This window comes from Microcaecilia unicolor, chromosome 3 (assembly GCF_901765095.1).
Source record: "Microcaecilia unicolor chromosome 3, aMicUni1.1, whole genome shotgun sequence".
NCBI lineage: Eukaryota > Metazoa > Chordata > Amphibia > Gymnophiona > Siphonopidae > Microcaecilia > Microcaecilia unicolor.
Genome location: NC_044033.1, coordinates 504,206,129 through 504,227,801, shown reverse-complemented (window position 1 = coordinate 504,227,801; position 21,673 = coordinate 504,206,129). Strand labels below are relative to the sequence as shown.

Sequence of the window (21,673 nt, the reverse complement as noted above, 5' to 3'; positions counted from 1 at the left end):
GACTTATTTTCTGTTTTTACCTCTTCTTAAGGGAGCCCCCCCCACCACACACACATTTTGAGGAGGCAGCTATTATTAAGCATCCATTCCCTGGCACCTAAGCAGACTGGAATGCATGCAGTTCTCCCCCACAGACTGGTCTTCCAGTTACATGAAACCATGGATCCTGGAGCCCACCCTGAAGCCAAGGAAAGAAGCCCAGAGAGGCCCAATCTGGGGGCTCTCTGCCAGCAAATGGACATCAAAGCCCAGGGGTCCCAGAGAAGGGGGATTCTGGAAACAGAAGCCAGGACAACCTGACTTCAAGGGTACCTAGCAGTGTGTGAATCCACCTGAGCAATCTTAACTCCAACCCCCTTAGGCCCCAAAGAAAGAAGGTCCTATTGTGAGCTCATTCACCCAGCACCGTGGAGATTTATTATTTTAAATTGCTCCTGTGGACCCTGTGTAGTAGGAACTATGTGGCCTCTGCCCAAAACAGCCACTGCTCCTGCAAGCAAGAAAAAAAAAAAGTGCCCTGCAGAACCCTTCCAAAAAAGGACTGTGTGTATAGGAACAGCCCAGCTCAGTCACCAATTGCCCTCCTTACCAACAGAGCAGCTCAACTCCTCCCTCCAAAGTAACCCTGTTGTCTCTGCAGTGCTGGAAGAGCAAGGGAGGCATTGTCATGCTGCTAATCCAGCAGCTATCTGCAGCCCCAGCACATAACATCTGTGTATGAACCCGTGCTGACCATGTGGTTTGCAACTAGGGCACTGACACCCTGCCCTGTATTGAGAGACTCCAGAAATCCTCAGTAGATTCTGGGACCTCCCTCCAAGGCCTGCCTCAATGCCTCAGCTGCCTTTTTGTGCCTTTTTTTCTTTGTTTAGGCTTTTTTTTCCACACGGAAGGAGGAGGGGAAAAGGAGGGGAGGAGGGGGATCCCTATCAATACTTACCACTGGAGCCACCACCTCACCAGGCCAAGGTTCATAGTCCAAGACCTGGGGCTCTCAAGAGAAAACATTCCTGTTCAATCAGGGCAAGGTCCGTAAACTGAGAATGAACTCCTTTGGCCAGGACTCGACCAAAGAGCTACAGGCCATAGAGTATGACCTGGGGAGTCAGAACAGAGCAGACCAGAGAGAAACCAAAACACAGAACAATAACAGTGTAGTAGGCCATAGATGGAACAACAAGATGAAGACAAAGATCAGAGGAAGCAGATTTCATTGGACCTGACACGGCCCATGTTTTGACAAATGCCTGTTATCATGAGTCAGAATGTCACTACAGCAACGCTAAGCTTCCTGTTTTGATTCCATGTGACAGTGTAATACAGTATCAGATAAACAAATTCTTGCCCCTGTTGCTCAAACAAGCATAACAGCAAGTGAGGTAAACTAAAGCTAAATACACATACCCCTACAAAAATATTCATGCCATTCATTCTGACAACCAAACATGTGGAGGGGAGCACGAGCAGAAATCAGAGATTCGATTTGGTCACCATCTGTGGTAATGCAAATTTTCAAATGCTAAAATGGGGTCACATCAGAGAGAGGAAGTGAGTGAATGTGGAAGACAGATTGGGTAGAGGGGGTATCCCATCATCTGCCCCTTGCAGTCTCCACTCCCCATGTTTGCTTTCTTCACCCCTATCTATACTGGAGCCCCCCTTATCTTCCTTCTCTTTTTTATTCACAGCCCTTACTCCAATGTTGGCACCTGTTATGCTGCTCATTGCCTTTACTGTGGCCTAGTCCCCTCCTTGGTTTGGACTGCTCATGTCCTGTTTGCCTCCACAGGCCAGTAGACCCTGTGGCAAGAACCTCCCTTTGAGCCCATGAGGACCAAAAGGATAGCAATTTGGCTTGTGCAAACTCAGTAGGAAGCAGGTACGGTAGCAGCCAACTCAGTCTGATGAGACTACAGTCCTGTAGTTTTTTTTTTTTCTTTTACTTGCAAAACTGATTCAACACAGCTTTTGCTGACAGTAAATCCAAGGGGGTCAAAGGAGATCACAGCATAAAATTCAACAGCAGTAGCAGCTGGTGAATTGTTGTACAGTTCTGAGGAGGAAAGAATAAAATTTTCTCCTTAAGTCTTGCCAAATTCCTTCACATGCTGATCCTGTTCAAAATTTATTCCAAACTTCATGATTGGAAAGAAAAGAAAGAATACATACTAAGCACACATTGCTCAGAATAAGGTGCTGTCCACCCACAGTTTATGCACTAAGGCTAGAGAAGGTATTAGCAATGGTGCAGACACTGCAGATGAAGGCAACATCCCTGCTACAGAAAAAGGTCCTGGTGAATTTTTTCATAGACTCACTACAGCAAAAGACAAAACATGGAAGTTAATGAAAAAACTGAGAGTAGTAACTACAATTAAGTGGACTCCTGTAAACAAAGAGGAGACAATGTACTGCTACAGGAAAAGCTGCAAAAAGCAATGAATGCAAATGTATGATCCCTGATTTTACAGATCAAAGTGAAGTATGTGAGTAAAAACATCTTAAAACAACTGAGAGCTTCTATAGAAAAAGAAAGAAAAAAAGAGAAAGTAGAAGCCTAGGCAGGAGCACCAGAAGGTACAAGATGGCATTTTTCAACTGGTGTACAGCAGGAAGGGGCAGAATAACCTTCCCCCTAAGGACCCAGAGCACAAAGGGGGCCCAGTGCCTCCCCCTTTGAGGGTCTGCATTTCTCCCAGTGTCCTCCCTCCCCCCTGCCCTGGTCTACCTTAAACTGTGTCTTCCAAGGAGATTCCCAGGCAGCAGAAGTAATTCACAGCCGCTGCTTGCAGCCTGCTCAGAGACCCGCCCCTCTCTGATGCAACTTCCTGTTTACAGGGGCAGACCTAGACAGAAGAAAGGCTCTGAGCAGGTTGCAAACAGGGGCTGTAAATTACTGATGCTGCCGGGGAACATCCTTCAAGACGCGGTTTGAGGTAGATGATGGAAGGGTTGCAGGAAAAAAGCAAGAAAATTTGTACCTGGGGGTAGAGGGGGAAAGGAAGAAAAAGAAAAATACTGGACCTGGGAAGTGGAGGGGAGTTGGGAAAGAAAGAGAGAAAAGCCATAGACAGGAGGGGGGAGAGAAGTGATGCACCAGAGGGGTGGAGGGAAAGAAGAAGGGAAATGATAGATCTGAAATTGGGGGGGGGGGGGGGGGAGATGTTGGGCTACAGGGGCAGGGAAGAATGGGAGAGATGGGGCAGGAAGATGCTGGAGGAAAGAAATATGCAGATGGCAGGCTACAAGGAAGGAAGGGAGGGTGGGGTGGGAGCCAACAAATGGGTGATGGGTGGAGGAAGAGGGAGGGGAGAAACTGGGAATAGGGAACCATGAAGGTCATGGGGGGCTGTCAAGAAGATGAGTGAGAGGAAGATAATATGTACAGAGGGTAAAAATGTGGTAATAGGAAGTAGAGGAAAAATAGCAGCAGAACTTTTTTCAGGTTTTGTATTTCACAATGTGCTTAGTAATGGACAGTTTTATTTTGCTATAGCTCAGATGACATGAGAATCAGAATATTTTTTGAATAGCGCCTTCCATGTTTTTGAATGCATTTTATTGTGGCTAATTTCATTATCTTTGAAGTGTTTTGTTGCCCTTTTCCAACTTCAATAAAAATATTCAACTATAAAGATAACACAATGATTAAAAATGTTAATTATTGAACTTTAAACACAATCTTAATATTCAATTGTTCAATGATAAAATATACATCCTTAAAAAACTGAGGTGTGCCTTGACAATTTTTGCACCTTGTTAGGGTGCCGTGAAACGAAAACGGTTGAAAATCACTGGTATAAGAAGAAAGAAAATTCTCAAAAAGGAACAACAAAAAAAATATTTTAGTGCAGAAAGGGGAGGGGAGAGTCCAATAAAGAATGCAGGGTGCATAGGGAGGAAGCAGCATCTAGAAAGAAATGCAAAAAGGGTTAAAGCCAAGAGAGAAAATAGATCCAGAAAGGAACATCAGAACAAAGGTTGATGAGAAAACGAAGAGACCCATAACAGAATACTATAAGGAAGACTGAGGTGGAGATGGAGAGAGGAGATCCAGAAATGCAAGACAGCAAGATAAACAAAGGAAAGACCAAAAAGACAGATCCAGAAATGAAGGAATTAATGGTTGAGCTTCTAGTCTATTTGAAAATAGATGAATATGCTGATTTTTCAGAGAAAGAAAGATTACCCAAGTAGAATTTAACATCTAAAGAGTATGATAAGTAAGATGAATAAGATCATAACCTGTATTAGGGGGCCATTGAATGATATCATAGACATTAATCAAATACAATACTGAGTAGCCAAAATTATTAACAAGAGTTCTACCAACAAGGATGCAAGGCCAGTGGAAAAAAAGAGAAAGATAACGGATTACTTGGATCAACATAATAAATTGACCTACTGACAATCAGAATTTAAGTCGAACTACATCACCAAGACAGTAAATGGTTCACTCTGTGATAATATTCGTAGACTTCTATCTGAAGGTAAAAAAAACATCTGGTGCTGTAGTTCGACCTTTCTAGTGCATTTGATCTGGTGGATCATAACATCCTATTAAAGATACTTGATAATATAGGAGTAACCGTAAATATTTATAAATGGTTTTTAGACTTTTTAAAGAATAGGTACTGCAGGGTTAGGATGGAAGGTATTCTCTCTGATAATTGGAAAAATGTAAGTGGGGTACTTCAGGGTTTCTGCTGTCTTCTATACACTTTACTGTCTACTTACACTTGTTGGGCTATGTTTTGGAGAGATTAGGTGTATATTTTTACAGCTATACAGACAATATAATGATCATGGTTCCTATTATCTCCACAGTCTCATCTCATGCTGATCTTCTTCATAAAATTCTTAACTTTTTAGAAGTATGGATGAGAATACAAATTCAAGTTAAACTCTGACAAAACAAAGCTACCGTTAGTCATTCGAAAGTTGAGAATGAAACTAGTGTGAAGATAAATCGGACAACATATCATTTTTTCTCTTCTATAAGAATTTTAGGGATTCTGTTGGACAGTAACTCAAAGAGCATTTATCCTGTTGTGAAATTTGCGAGTGTTCATAAATACTTGGATCAAGATCATTTTAGACTCCTAGTGCAATCTTCGATTTTGAATCTATTTGATTATTGTAATATAATCTACCAAGGATTTCCTAAACAGCTGCTAAAGAAACTTCATACTATTCAGAATATGACACTGCAACTTATCTATTCTCTGAAAAAATATGATAGTGTTTCCCAATACTATAGAAAGCTTCACTGGCCTCCTGTATGTGCCAGGATCTGGTTTAAATTGTATTGTTTTATTCTTAAAATAGTGTATGGTTCAGCATCATCATATTTTTTGGATCATTTTGTTTTCTTACACAAATCCAGAGATACTAGAATTTCTGATCTTCTTACTTACCCATCCATACGTAATTTAAAAAGAATTAAATTACTCAATATTCTGTTTTACTTACCAGGCAGCATGTCTGGATAAATATGTCCAAAATGTAATACGTCAGATGACTGACTATAATCGATTCCGGAAATATCCAAAAACCTACCTGTTTAGGAAATTTATACTGAATTGTAATAATTCATAAGTTGTTACTTTATAGTTAAGCTTTATTCATTTTGTATTTCCTGGAAATGATCAGCTTCTTTTATGTAATCCACATTGAACCAAAAGGTATATGACGAAATATAAGTTTTATTGTTATGTTATGGAGTCAGAACCTCACACACGAACTATGAAGAGAATTAAAGTTACGAAAAAAACAGAGTATGTAGATGGTCAATAAGCTGGTAAAATGGTGCCTGAATGTTATAACATTGAGGCGTGAAAAATGTTCTACTATATGCTACCAGGGCAGCAACAACAGTGACAGAGAGGCATTTCCAAGGATTGGGAGGTCTTGAGGGGAGAGGGATGAGGAGGAGCAGTCAGGAGGGGATCTGGAGAGGAATTAGAAAAGGTTCAAAGAAGAGCAACCAAAAAGATAAAGGGGATGGAACTCCTCTCGTATGAGGAAAGGCTAAAGAAGTTAGGGCTCTTCAACTTGGAAAAGAGATGGATGAGGGGAGATATGATTGAAGTCTACAAAATCCTGAGCGGTGTAGAACGAGTAGAAGTAAATTGACACTTTACTCAATCCAAAAGTACAAAGACTAGGGGCACTCAAGGAAGTTACATAGAAATACTTTTAAAACAAAGAAGAGGAAATATTTTTTCACTCAACGAATAGTTAAGCTCTGGAACTCTTTGCCGGAGGAGGTGGTAACAGCGGTTATTTTATTTTATTTGTTGCATTTGCATCCCACATTTTCCCACCTATTTGCAGGCTCAATGTGGCTTACATAATACCATGATGGCGTTCACCAATTCCGGAATGAGAAATACAGAGTGGTAATTGCATTAAGGATCATAAGTGATAAGAGTACATTGCATTAATTGCATTAAGGACCATAGGTGAGTAAATTGGGTAGTCAAGGAGGAAGGGTTTTGTCCAGTTCTTGTATGAGTTTCGTTGTGTTGTGGGGTTCCGGTGTTTAGGTTGGGTCGTTATGGTATGCCTTTTCGAACAGATTGGTTTTTAATAATTTCCGAAAGATTGTTAGGTCGTGCACTGTTTTCATGACATTTGGTAGTGTGTTCCATAGTTGTGTGCTTATGTAGGAGAAGCTGGATGCATATGTTGATTTATATTTTAGTCCTTTGCAACTTGGGTAGTGTAGATTAAGGAATGTGCATGATGATCTTATTGCGTTTCTGGTTGCTAAGTCTATGAGGTCTGCCTTGTAGATCGGGGCCTCGCTGTGAATGATTTTGTGAACCAGGGTGCAGATTCTGAATGTAATTCGTTCTTTGATTGGGAGCCAATGTAGTTTTTCATGTAGGGGTTTGGCGCTTTCATATCTCGTTTTTCCAAATATGAGTCTGGTTGCTGTGTTTTGGGCAGTTAGGAGTTTCTTAATAATTTGTTCTTTGCATCCGGCATATATTGCATTGCAATAGTCTAGGTGACTTAGCACCATTGATAGTACCAGGCTTCGGAATATTTCCCTCGGGAAGAAAGCTTCTCCCTGCTTGTTCCAGCCATCTGCTCCAGCTCGTTCCAGCCCGCCTGATCCAGCTCGTCCAGCCTGTTCCAGTCCGTCTGATCCAGCTTCTACCTGCTCGCTCCAGTCCATCTGCACCAGCTTGTTCCAGTCTGCCTGATCTTGCTTATTCCAGCCATCTGCTCCAGCTTGTTCCAGCCCGCCTGATCAGCTTCTCCCTCCTTGCTCCAGCCCTTCTGCTACAGCTGTTCCAGCCCGTCTGAGCCAGCTTGTTCCAGTCCGCCTGTTCCAGCTTCTCCCTGCTCGTTCCATTCCATCTGCACCAGCTTGTTCCAGCCCGCCTGACCCAGCTCCTCCCTGCCTGTTCCAGCCATCTGCACCAGCTTGTTCCAGCTCGCCTGATCCAGCTTCTCCCCGCTTGTTTCCAGCCATCTGCTCCAGCTTGTTCCAGCCTGCCTGATTCCGCTAGTTCCAGTCCATCTGCTCCAGCTTGTTCCAGCCGCCTGACCCAGCTCTGCTCTCTTCTGTTCCAAACCATTCCAGCTTGTTCCAGTCCTGCTGCTGCTCTCTACAGCACTCACCTGTTCCTGCCTGCAGTACTGCTAGCCACTCGACCTGTCTGCCTGCTACCCAATCGCCTGTTCCTGCCTGCTAACCAATCAACCTGCCTACTAGCCAATCACCTGTTCCTGCCCACCTGCCTACTAACCAATCGATCAGCCTGCCTGTTAGCCAATCAATCAGCCTGCCGCTTGTCAGCCCTTCAACTTGCCTGCTTGTCTGCCCATCAACAACCTGCCACTTTGCCAGCCCTTCACCCTCCTGTCTGGCTACTCACCTTGAAACCTGCCTGCCTCCCAGTCCATCTTCCTGCCAGCCCATCACTCTCCTGCCCGACTGCTCACCTCAACCTGCCTGTCTCCCAGCCCAGCAACCTGCCCCCGTAAACACCTCAGTTACTACTTATGGCCCCCATTCACCTTCTATTCCTCGCCTTATCCCTCCCTAATCTTTTCCCCCTCCCACCGCTGTATACCACACGAACTCATTGCCCATCCATGTCCTCTCCTGTCCTGCTCACTACTGCAATACCCTACCTACCCCTGTCCTCCACCACCTCACCATCCCTACTGTCCTCCTCCTCCTACCTAGCTCTCAACCTCCAACACCTCCTTCCTGCCATGAACCCTTCCCCATTCCTCCTAAGCGCATCCCGTCTTCGTCGCCTTCATCGCCCTACCTTCCCCACCCTTCTCCACTCTCTCTTGCTCCTTCTCCTGCTATCCGCGGGAGACATCAATCCCAACCAGGGTCCCCCCCACATGACCCTCTAAGCCAGCCCAGCCAGAGAATAAGTGAAGGAAATGCAATCTGCTAGCCAATTAGAAATGGTGTGTTTCCCAATGGCGACCCCCATCATGTTGGGATCAAAAGAACCAAAAAGTTGGGCAGACTGACTGTGGGGCCTGGTGCGCTCCTTGTAGATGGCCAATGCTCTCTTGCAATCCAAGGTATGGAAGGAGTTTTCGCCAGGATGGGCATGAGGTTGGGGAAAGAATGTTGGCAAGACAATCAACTGGTTCAGATGCCTTCTTTCAATTGAAAAAGGCCTGCCTCCGGTGCATTTATGCCACATAGATATTTAAATGTGTCTATCACATCTCCCCTCTCATACCTTTAAATATGTCTCCATATCTGTAGCACGGTCGCCGCCAACGCCGCTTTTGGCTGACACACTAGAACAGAAAACTACCCATCATCATGTGCCAGTTTTAATGACTGCCAGACACAGGGTGCACCCCCTCTGACCGCAACTGTTGCTGCAGTGTGAATCCGGCCTCTCGGGGGCCAGAAGTAATTGAAAGGCAGTGCATGATCTCTCAGCTGCACATGCATTGATGATTCTGCAGCATTCTGTCCCCCTAAGATATTGACTTCCTGATTCTGAGAAAGGCGGGATGCTGCAGAGTCATCAGCGCAACCGGGACTTCCTGCTGCCTTCTGATGATGACCATTGCCACTGCATCTATGATCCAGTGACAGCAGTGGGTAAGGGGCTAGTAAGGCTGTTCACAGAAGTAGCATAGTAAGGAGGGGAGTGGCGGGAGCAAACCACCCCTCCCTCCCTGTGCCACATTCCCTTACTACACCACTGCTCCATATACTTTATGATGAAGACTACTGCCCTCTTCCTATATATCCAACCATCTTTGTCTTTTGCCGTTGCCTTTCTACCTGTTTGGTTACGTTAAGATCATCAGATATGATCACCCCCAGGTCACATTCTTCTTTTGTGCACATTAGTACTTCACCCTCTATAGTGTACTGCTCCCTTAGATTTCTGTAGCCCTTGGATTTTGTGCAATTCCTTGGATTGTTGGATTTTATATAAACACTAGTAAAAGAGGCCCGTTTCAGAGCAAATGAAACGGGCGCTAGCAAGGTTTTCGTCACCAACACCCCCCCCCCTCCCTCCCTGGCCAACCCCTTCGTTGTTCTGCCATTGCTCCGCCCCCAACGTCATGACGTTTGACGCGAGGGTGGGGCCCGGAGCGATTTCCCACCCATCCCCCGCTTCCCTGCCTCCCTCCCTGCCAACCCGTTCGTTGTTCTGCCATTGCTCCGCCCTCGAGGGCGGGGCCCGGAGCGGTTTTGGTGGCTTCACCACCACGAACCTTCGAACCTTTTTGAAGGAAGTCAGGGCTTGGCTTCACTGACGTCAGTGTCCTGAGAACGTTGAGGGTGAGTTTTATTATAGTAGATAGAAGAAGTAAACAAGACAGACAAAAAATAAATGGGACTAATCATATTCACATATACATTCTCAATACAGTTCAAAGCATTGTTAAATCAATAACAGACAGCTCCATTTTACACCTGCAGCAAACTGATGACATTTACATGATATTCACAAATGAATTTGAGTGAAAGCGGAGTTCATTAATATTCATGCACTGATATTAGGAAACTAGTAATGTTTGTATCACCAGAGAATTAGTATTAATGAATAATGAAGGAAAAAAGCAGGTTAGTTCTGCAGTCAAACTATAAAATAAATATAAAATACTAAGTCTAGTTCAACAGTTTCAGGAAAATCCTGGTTTTGCCTAGCTTGAGCCAAAAAACTGAAATGTCTACAAAAAGCACTAAGTGCTGCCAAATGCAGGAAAATGGCGCTTTAACAAAATCTCTGTTAAGCAGAAAGGAATGTGCCTTAAGAGCACCTCCCTCATACAGAGACTAGTGTACTGAAGATGGGCAGCATCACTGTTCTGTCTCCACAGCACTCTGTCCATTGATGTTGATTAGCTGACAATATGGCTAATTGGAAGACTTTAAACAATTTTGTGAAGACTGTGTGTGTAAAAAGCTAGCTAAACTAAAAGTTAACAAAGTGATTGGGCCAGATGGTATATATTACAACTACTAAGGAAGCTTATGCAAGATCTGCCAGCCCCACTGTCTGAACTTTTCAATGCTTTCTTTAGAGTCAGGCGTGGTCTGTGAGGACTGCAGTGTGGTATGGTTCCTCTCCATAAAGGTAGAAATAAGAGACTGAGAACTACAGGTCAGTTGGAGAGTAAATTAACAGAAACACTGCTAAAACAGAAGATGGTGCAAATTTTGGAATCCAAAGCAGCATGGTTTTAATAGATGTAGGTCTTGACAGAGGAATTTGACTGACTTCTTTGATCGGGCAGTTGGATCAAGGGAGAATACTCAATGCGGTATACTTAGATTTCAGCAAGGCCTTTGACATTTTTCCACAAGCTGGTTGAGTGATAAGCAACAAATGATGGAGGTAAAGAGAGCTGTGTACAATTCCAGGAAATTAATCTTCAAAAGGATAGAAACAGGATACAGTCAAACCTGAGCACAACTATCATGATTCATGGTCTTCATAATAAAGAATATGAAGACAGATTTAAAGATCTAAATATGTATACTTGGAAGATGGTGAGAAGATAGATATGATAGAAATATTTAAATCAATAAACAGGAGCCCACATGATGCGTTGAAGGAGTAAGACGTGTCAACATTCTCTCTGAGGTTCCCACTCCCCACAAGCCTTGCTTTTAATCATCACCCTGAAAACTGATTCAATGATTCAAGGAGACCTTTCTTAATGGACTAATATATCACCACAGTGACAGGAGATATGGTCAGCAAAGGTACTAAAAGAGAAAAAGAAAAGGTCCCCTCACCGGCGGTCAAGATGGACAGCCAAAAGCAACATAGCAACCAGTACTTTTCCGCTGAAAAACTGATGAAACTGACCGCCACGTTGGAAAATGCAATAGAGCCTAAGCTGGACAATCTTTCTAAGTAGATACCCAGTTTTGAGAAAACTCTAACAGAAGTTGGTGCAAGACTGGGTGAGTTTGAACAACGTGTATCAGCATTGGAGGATGCCGCCCTGCTGACAGAGGCAGCGGCGGTAAAACTGCAAACCACAGTACAAGAACTCGTGGAGAAGATAGATGACCTAGAAAATAGATCACGATAATTGGTTTTCCTGAGTTGGTCAATGATAATGCATTGTCTTCAGTGCTGGAAAAATGACTTACCTCAGAGTTTGCAATATCGGATCGCAATTGGCCATTATGTTTGCAGCGAGCACACCGAGTAGGCCGCCAACAAGATGGCTGACAAATACCACATGCAGTTATACTGAAAATCCATAACTACACACGAAAGATGGAGATTTTACATGGCTACAGATTGAAAGGAGGCAAAGTGCACTATGATGGGCACCCAGTGAAAAATTTTCAAGACTACTCTGTCGCTTTCGACAGTTACATGAGAAAAATGTCCGTTTTATGCTTATCTACCCAGCGACACTTAAAATACAGAAGCAGGGCTGATGGCAGGCATTTGACAAAGTAGAAGCCGCACAGGACTTTATAAACAAAGAGTTAAATGGACTGGAGGAGATCAAGTAATGTATGACTGCATGTGCAATGTTTGTGTGATTGAAAGGCATTGGAACGATTGTAAGCAGCAGTGCAAACTCTATTATACAGCTCGAGGGATGTATCCGTATCCATTTTGTGGAGATGGATAATAACAGGGTTCAGAGGGGGGAGGGAGGAGGGGGAGGGAGGGGGAGGGTTTGGGAAGGGAGTTACAAAACGGAAGAAAAGGGCAAGAGGAGGAACAAGCGGAAGATCATTGGGAGGTCAAGCAAAATGAACAAGGGGTGTGGCGGGGGGCGATATTATATCACCCTTGGAGACTAGAAGGACTGTGGAGATCTAATACAAAGCCAGACATTGAAAGAATTGGTAATGGTAACATCTGAAACAGGTATAACCAACAGGGGGCTAGCATCCTTTGGAACCACTGGAAATTGCCCAAAGTGTAATCAGAACTCGGCAAATTTGAGCCATATGCTTTGGAAATGTCCTTTGGTCAGCAAATTCTGGGCACAGCTGTTACAAAACATAAATGTGCTGTGGAATCAACAAGTGAAGAGAAAGGAATTGATGCTGTTCAATGTGTTTCAACGCAGAACACCTGCATTGGTGGGATTTAAAACGCTTCTTATGCCGCGCTGTTACAATTGGCCAGAAAGTCATATTGCTTTGCTGGAGACAGCCCACGGGCCCTACTTTCACAATGTGGGGGACGCATATGATTGACTTGCTTAAATTGGAAAGCTTTCATATCAAAGAGATTACCTCCAAAGAAGGAGAAGCCTTTCAGTGTGTCTGGGAACACTTTTGGGATACCCTGCACCCCAGGGCGAGGAGCCAGCTGCTAAACTGGCCATGAGGGTGCCTCTAAGAGACTGTGATAATACTAGTGGTCTCCGCTAACTATGGGAGGGGGAGAAGGAAGGAGGCAAGGGGGGTTAGTAAAGTTTTGGACAAAATTTCAAAATGTTTATTGGTTCTGCATTGAGTGACAAGATCTTGTGAATCTATGATGTGTCGCTTGTAATGTTGGCATCTGTTTAATAAAAATGATTCAAACATAAATCAATAAACAAACAGGGGTAAAGAGCCAGACAAATCAGGAACATAGTAGATGACAACAGATAACGACCTGTAATCAAAGGTACATTTGAAACAGGCTCAAAAAAAATTCAAGCCAGGAATCATTCAATATTGTTTAGCATAAATGCAAAAAAATGTCTTAAGGTTTAAAAGGAGGAAGGAAAAAGCCTCAAAATCTACCGGCACCAAGAGATATTTTTTCAGCTATCACAATTCAATCATAGGCAAAAAACCTTCCTGATCAATAACGCAAACAAGATTTGTGTGCATCATGTGAACAGTGGAAACTTAAAACAAAAACATTTGAGAACATAGCTATATATAAAGTCACAAGAAGAACCCACTCCCAATGGTGGTCAGCATTTAATTTACCTGTTTCTGGGGAGTCTGGGCCTTAAAAGAGATGCCTTAACTTTCACAGTGTTCTCTTTAAAATAACAACCATGACTCCCCTGAAGCAGGTCAACGAAATGCTGGCCACTATCAGGAGTGGTTTCTTCTTGTTGTTATGGTATAAGCCAATTGTCAGAATTAAATATGTAGCAGAGTTATTGATTTTATCAATATAAAAATGCAGCTTTTAAAAGATGTATTGAAACTGCATTTCAATACCTTCTTTCCCCTTTTCCTTGGGAATTTCTGGTAGCAGGGCTAGTCAATTACAAACACTTAACAGAGACAAAAGCTGGCTGGGAGGGTCACCAAGACATCTCTAGAGAACAAAAAACTGAAGCAGACAGAGAGACTCCTATAACTCAAATGACAAAAGAAACTCCACCTATCACAGCAGACTGAAACCCTCAAGCTATAGAAAAGCCATTTGCCAGCAGATATCCAGGAAACATGTGACCATGCTTCCCTGCAAACTACAATACCCAAGATCCCCTGCAAACTACAATACTCAGGGAACATTATAAAAAGGCCTGGAAACAGCCCAGCTCTCTCTCTTGCGAAGCTCGCTTGGGACCTGCTGCTCTCTCTTGGAACCTGATGCTCACTCTTGGGACCTGACCTGCAGTCCACCTGCCTCTGCCTCATGGCTCATCAAACTTCAATGGACCACAGCATGCTCTGTAACAAAAAGACTATTCTGTGAGTTATAACTTTTTGATCTAGACCTGGCTACCTTACTTAAGTACAGATTATCTGTAAAGATCTCTTAAAGAACTCTCGTTTGCAATTGTATTTTAAAATAAACCTTTTCTGAAGCTAAAAATATAGTCTCTTTGTGTTCTGAGTATATGGTATCTGTTAAGGTTATACTGATAGCGCATGGACACTTTTAAACTTAGTGCCGTGCTCCGAGTACATGCTTTCAAATCTTGCAGTATAGAATACTGCATTTCAACAGAGATATATACTTAATTTATTTAATTTATTGCAATTATCACCTTTGGTGATTGGTGGAAAAATATCCTAAAACTTATAAATACAGCGCCTGCTCTTAAATTATAAACAGTAGCGAGTGCTTTAGAGCAATATTCCCCAAGTAAATAATTTCTTGTTACATTATGACTTTAAATACAAATAAGTTCTCAAACATTTTTTAAGTTTCCACTATTCACATGATCCGCACAAATAATTCTTGTTTGTGTTATTGATTAGGAAGATATTTTGCCTATGACTGAATTAAGGTAACTGAGACAATCTTTTTTTGCTGCTCACAAGTTCGGAGGCTTTTTCCTTCCTTCTTTTAAACCTTAAGAAATTCTTTTGCATTTATGTTAAACAATATTGAATGATTCTTGGCATGAGAAACTTTTTAAAACACACAAGAAGAGAGCCTCTTTCGGTTAAAAAGAAGCTGCAAAATGAGAGGTCATATAACAAAGGGATAAGGGGTAGACTCAGAAGTAAATCTAAGGGAATACACCTGTATGGACTAGATGGTATTCATGGTCCAGCTCCCAGCAGAGACGGTGGAGTTGAGAATTGTAAATGAATTCAAGAAAACACGAGTAACAGAGAGAATCTCTGAGGGAGAGGAAAGAACTACAGAGCTTATTAATTAAATGGATGGGCAGATTAAATGAACCATATCATCTACCTGCTGTCATTTTCTATTCTACTGTGTTTCTATTGGGGGGGGGGGGGGCAGAGGAGGTGCTACTCATCTAACCAAGTTCCCTTTATCTACGGGCTCCCCCTAACACCTGTACAAGCTCTGAACTTCAAAAGAGGATCTTCTTCTGCCTAGGGGCAGTTATGTAAATATGGCCCTGCTCTTAATGTATTTGAAAAAAAAACCAAATGCATTCACAGGAGAGGTTAAGAAAAGGATATATGCAAGTGACTAGACTATTTCTATTTATCCACATCTTTGCAATATGATCCTGGGTTGCAACAATTTGTTATCTTACAAAGAATATATTTAATTCAAAAGCAGTATGGTGAGAGGTGTGGTAGCCGTGTTAGTCCCCTCTTAAAGGTTATCAATAGGTTATCAATAGAAATCAAACAAAATAAAACATGGAAAAGAAAATAAGATGATACCTTTTTTATTGGACATAACTTAATACATTTCTTGATTAGCTTTCGAAGGTTGCCCTTCTTCGTCAGATCGGAAATAAGCAAATGTGCTAGCTGACAGTGTATATAAGTGAAAACATTCAAGCATTACTATGACAGTCTGACAGGGTGGGAGGATGGGGGTGGGTAGGAGGTATGCATGGGGACATCAAAGCATATCATTGATATTCTAACAGGATGGGTGTGGATAGGTGAAGGGTGGGGTGATCAACAGAGACATACAGCTTTATGGTTTATAATGGGCTAGGAACCCCAGGTCCTTGTTAAGTCCTTTCTGTTGGGTGTTAAAATATTCAATCATTCTGACTTCAAAGGTCTTACGTTCTTGTATGGTTTTAAAGTTACCTTTCAGGATTCTCACTGTGAAGGTTATCAATAGAAATCAAACAAAATAAAACATGGAAAAGAAAATCAGATGATACCTTTTTTATTGGACATAACTTAATACATTTCTTGATTAGCTTTCGAAGGTTGCCCTTCTTCGTCAGATCGGAAATAAGCAAACAATACAGGAACGTAAGACCTTTGAAATAAGAATGACTGAATATTTTGACACCCAACAAACAGGACTTAATAAGGATCTGGGTTTTCTAACCCATTATAAACCATAAAGCTGTATTTCTCTGTTTATTTCTCTGTTTATTACCCTCCTCTCACCTACTAACACCCATCCTGTTAGAATATCAATGAAATGTTTTGATGTCCCCATGCATACCCCCACCCTCCCACTCTGTCAGACTGTCAAAGTAATGCTTTGATGTTTCTCTTATATATACTATCTGCTAACACATTTGCTTATTTCCAATCTGACGAAGGGCAACATTCGAAAGCTAATCAAGAAATGTATTAAGTTATGTCCAATAAAAAAGGTATCATCTTATTTTCTTTTCCATGTTTTATTTTGTTTGATTTGTATAGATTCTACATGGAATGTTGCTATTCCACTAGCAACATTCCATGTAGAAGTCGGCCCTTGTAGATCACCAATGTGGCCGCGCAGGCTTCTGCTTCTGTGAGTCTGACGTCCTGCACGTACGTGCAGGACGTCAGACTCACAGAAACAGAAGCCTGCGCAGCCTTCTACATGGAATGTTGCTAGTGGAATAGCAACATTCCATGTAGAATCTCCAATGGTAGCAACATTCCACGTAGAATCTCCAATAGTAGCAACATTCCACGTAGAATCTCCAATAGTAGCAACATTCCATGTAGAATCTCCAATGGTATCTATTTTACTGTCATAGTAATGCTTGAATGTTTTCACTTATATACACTGTCAGCTAGCACATTTGCTTATTTCCGATCTGACGAAGAAGGGCAACCTTCGAAAGCTAATCAAGAAATGTATTAAGTTATGTCCAATAAAAAAGGTATCATCTTATTTTCTTTTCCATGTTTTATTTTGTTTGATTTCTATTGATAACCAAAAGCAGTATGAAAACTGGCATTAATTTCCTTTCTGCAAAAATTTGGCTTGCTTTGGATATGCTGTATTCAGTGCACCTAACATTTGTGACATATATTAAAATGCTTTGAAGAAAACATTTGCAATTACTTTTTATTGCTCCAGTTAAACCTGGAAAGTTACCTCCAATCCATCTTCTCGACCAAAAAGGCACAGATAAGAAAGCCAGTTCGGTTGAAGCCGTGTGTACAATGGACACCTACAAAGGAAACAAAATAAAACCAGGGCAAATTGGAGTATTAAGCATCACCTATACATATATGAATGCTCTTTGTACCATTTCTCTATTGTCACTATTACTGATTCAATCTTTCTACTTAACAAGCGAAACCTCCTTACAGCTGTATTTTACAACCGAGACTAAAAGCTAACACTGCTGTTTGTCTGAGTTAATTCACAATAAACGTTAAACAGGCTTTGTTAATCAGTCACCATAACACTTAATTCTACAGCATGTCGTTACTGTACTATTCTAAGCTAGCTAATACAAGCAAACATCTGTGCACTTTCCGATCAGCAAATGCTGCAGCTATAAAAGATAATAACATGGTCACCACAGCATTTTGATTGAAATGCATATAAATAGTCAGCAGAGTTTATGCCCACCAGCATTAAAAAAAAGGCATAACAAAGACTAAGTTACTCTATAATTACAAAATGCAAATTTAGGTCCTTATTCATTAGCTTGTTTATAACTTCCACTCTGCAAAAAGTTCTCCATTTCACATACAAGGCCTAATCAGAGAGGCAGTACTTGATTCCTAATACCAAGCTATTTTGAACAGTGAATAGGGAGCGCATGCCATTCTAGCTCTACAGTACTCCTTTCACGATACACTCCTGCTCCTGGTTTATCAGAAATTCATACCCTAACTGCATAATGGGAATTCTGAAATTATAACTTGTTCGGAAGAGCATATCCTACTGACCCAACTTAATTACCTAAATCCAACAACACAAAGAAATCCAAACTTATATTGAACTTTATATTCGTTGTATAACTTCCCTCTTTATGATCCCTTGATGTGTCTGTTTATATCTATTTCACTGTAAATAACTTCAATGTATATTTGTTTCTTCACCATAGGTGGCTATTGCCTTACGTCACTATTAGGCATATTTTCAAAGCCTTCCAAAGTTCCATAGAAACCTATGGAACTTTGGAAGGCTAAGTGCTTTGAAAATATGCCTCTATGTAAGCCAACATGGAGCCTGCAAATAGGTGGGAAAATGTAATAAATAAATAAATAACTTGTTAGTAACCCCCAAAAGGAGAAGCAGAATTTGATCCCTGGTTTTCAGCTCACTGCTCTAATAAATCACTTCTCTACTTACTATACTACCACAGCTGAGAAAGTCTGTGAACTCCTGGAATGGTCTGTGTTTTAGTACAGTTTATATACAGAGCATGGAAAGATCTTTGTTTCAGGTCTTGAAACAACATTTCAATAGGATTTTGTGTCAGACTTTGAATTGGTCAAGCCAAAACAATCTTTTTCAGACATTCTGTAATACTTTAATAGTTTATAAAATATGATATATCACCTTTCTAAACATTCAAGGTGGTTCACAATAAAAATCAATACAAGATAAAAGAAAGGAATGCCACTAAAATGATAGGAAAGCACAAACCACAGAACAAGCACTCAACCTGTCAATCTCCAAACTACCCATTATATATCTAATAAAAGAGCCCTAAATTTGCCCTGATCCTTAAACATTCCCAAAAGCCTTCTGAAAGAAAAAGGCTTTCAGTTTCCATTTAGATTGTTTCAATGAAACCTCTGCTTGCAAATCAACTGGTAAGCTGTTCCACAAGATTGGTGCCTGCTAAAAAAAAAAAAAATAATAAAAAAGCCTTCACTCTAGGGTCGTAGCCAGACAACAGATTTTGGGTGGGCCTAGGCAAGAATTGAACAGACACCAAGTGTTCCCCCCCCCTCAAAAAAAATCTCAGCTGGTGTGAAAACGCTTCTTTCCACCATGGCAGCAGGAATGCACTGAAAACTGAGCAGGTGCCGGTGTCGTGGAGAGTAGCGTTTTTGTTACCATCAGGGGGAAATCTTCAGCTGGCGGAGCTTGGGATTCCCACCAGTTACCACTAAACATGTGCTACTGTTTGGTGGGCCTGAGCCATAAATGGGTGGGCCCTGGCCAGGGGTGTGCTGGTAAATTTTTAACAACAGGCTCTTTCTCCGGACGTAGCCAGCTCTGCAGTTGGAAGGGCCAGGGGTGGCTGGGGGGAGGGGGAGCGACACTTTCCTCTCTCTCCTCCCTCCCTTCGTGCGGGCACACTAGGCATACCTTTGCTGGCAGCCAATAAGTGGACTGCCACCACTCCCTACGTCTTGCTCTGAGAAGCATGCTGGAACTTCTCTCACATGCTCGAGAACTCCCAGCCTGCTGCCCAGATCTGGAAACAAGGAGCAGGGAGCAGCAGTAGTCTATTTACTTGGCTGGAAGGGCTCAGCATCCCCACCAGCAAAGTAAAGTATAATTCAGCAGGGGGCCCAAGCCCACATTTTGGGAGCCAGTTATTAAAGTAGCCATGGAGGGCCCTACTTTAACAACCGGCTCCCAAAATTCTTAAAAATTTTACAACCGGCTCTTGCGAGCCTGTGAGAGCCTGCTCCAGCACACCACTGGCCCTGGCCCACCCAAGCCCACCTGTGGCTACGCCATTGCTTCATGCTGGTTGCAACCAGTTGCACATTTGAATTAGAAGGAACACGGAGCAGGAGGGCAGAGCCTGATTTTAAGGTTCTACCTGGAGTACACAGCTGAATCATGGGCTGCAAATATGGTGGCAAGCCTTCATGTAAAACCTGATGTATAAAAACTAAAACCTTAAGATACCCTAAACTGAACAGGTAGCCAGTGAAAAGATGTAACATGCTCCTTAGAAACAACTCCCCCCCCCCCCCCCCCCCCCAGTAATTTGATGGCACAATTTTGCAGGGTCCTCTAATGCCTCCAACAAGTATTTTGGTAATCCCAAACATAATACATAGCAATAATCTAATTTAGAAATAACAAATGAGTGCAAGAAAGCATGCAAAGCTAAATACTGATTTACTCAAATATTTAGGGTTGTCATCTTGATGCATGACCCATTTTCACCTTAGCTTCAGCTCACAGATGGATGGTCTTACATTATTACCCTGTTGAATTTCTGATATAAAGCAGAATTCATGGTTACATCAATATTGGCAAGCCATCCAGGTCCTGATGCAGCAAAGCAGCCTCACACCATGATATGTCCACCACTGTGCTTGGCAGTTATTCCGAGATTCATAATTTGGAAAGTGGGGGAGGGTGTTCATTGAATATTTCAGAAATCTTGTGTGTCAATAAGATGTTTTTTAGCAAATCTGAGATAAGTAGTAATATCCTTTTTAGAAGCAGGGAATGTTCCTAGTTATTCTCCCTTGAATACCATTCCCATTCTTGTTTTCTGGATGATTACTCTATGAATCCTAAAGGTCTGCAGATATTTAGATGTTAATTTGGAGTTCTCCGGGACTTCAAAGATGGCATTATGGTTTGTTCTTGGTAGGATGGCCACCCCTGGTTACTTAGGGATTGACCACTGAGGTGGAGGAACAGAGAACAATACGTATGTAGCAAAGTCAGTCAAGGGAGTAGTGTGAACAAATGAAACTTCCAAAAACACGGAGTCAAAGACATGTCATACACAGAATTTATTCTTGGAGGACACCTTGAAGACTCGACACAGAGCCCTGCTTTGGTGCTAACCGCATTTGCCTCAGGAGTTTTTCCTGCTGACAATGGAGGCGCAAGGAATGAAGGACATTCTCGCCAAAGGATTTTCAGGAGGTTAAGAAACACAGAGTAGAAACTCCCTCCAGAATATGCCTCCACTGTGTACATGTAAGCTGCAGCAGCCCTACTCAGTGTTCCTTAACCTCCTGAAAATCCTTTGGCAAGAATGTCCTACATTCCCCTGTGCCTCCATTGTGGTCACCAGGAAAAACTCCTGAGGCAGGCACGGTTAGCACCGAAACACGGCGCTGTGTTGAGTCCTTAAGGTGTACTCCAAGAATAAATTCTGTGAATGACAGATCTTTGAATTCCTCACGTTTTTGGAAGTGCCATTTGTTCACACTACTCCTTTAACTGACCTTCAACGACACTCCTGGTTACAGTCACTGAAGTCTTCAACTTTTTCCATTTGTAGACTATTTTCTAACATAAAACAGATGGAATGCCAACTAATATTTAGAAAAGATCCTGAAATCCTGGCCAAATAAATGAGCATCAATCCAATCCAATACATGACGTATAGACCACACTAGTCCCACCAGAAGGTTCAAGGTGGTTAACAACGTAAGAACTCATGAATAATATGAGGAATAAATCATTCAATAAGACACACAACTGAATAAAAAAAATAGCAGATGTGAGTTAACAATTGAAATTTAAAATTCATCAAATAAAAATGTTTTCAATTTCCTATGCATTTGCACATAATATGATTCCAAATGAATTTGGAGAGGAAGTTTGTTCCAGATAGCAACCACACAGAAGGAAAGCAAAGCATCGACTTACTCTTGAGAATTGGAAATTTTAGTAAAATAATATCCTGAACTCGAGCAGAAATACAG

The 21,673-nt window shown here is 42.0% G+C and overlaps 1 protein-coding gene across 2 annotated transcripts in view; it reads right to left on the bottom strand.

The window, feature by feature from the left end:
• RNGTT (RNA guanylyltransferase and 5'-phosphatase) overlaps positions 1-21,673 on the bottom strand; it is a 723,922-nt gene that overhangs the window by 577,537 nt on the left and 124,712 nt on the right. For both annotated transcript variants that reach the window (XM_030199106.1, XM_030199105.1), the window contains exon 5: positions 17,172-17,247. In XM_030199106.1, the coding sequence (XP_030054966.1) occupies positions 17,172-17,247 (76 nt within the window). The remainder of the gene's footprint in view (positions 1-17,171; positions 17,248-21,673) is intronic.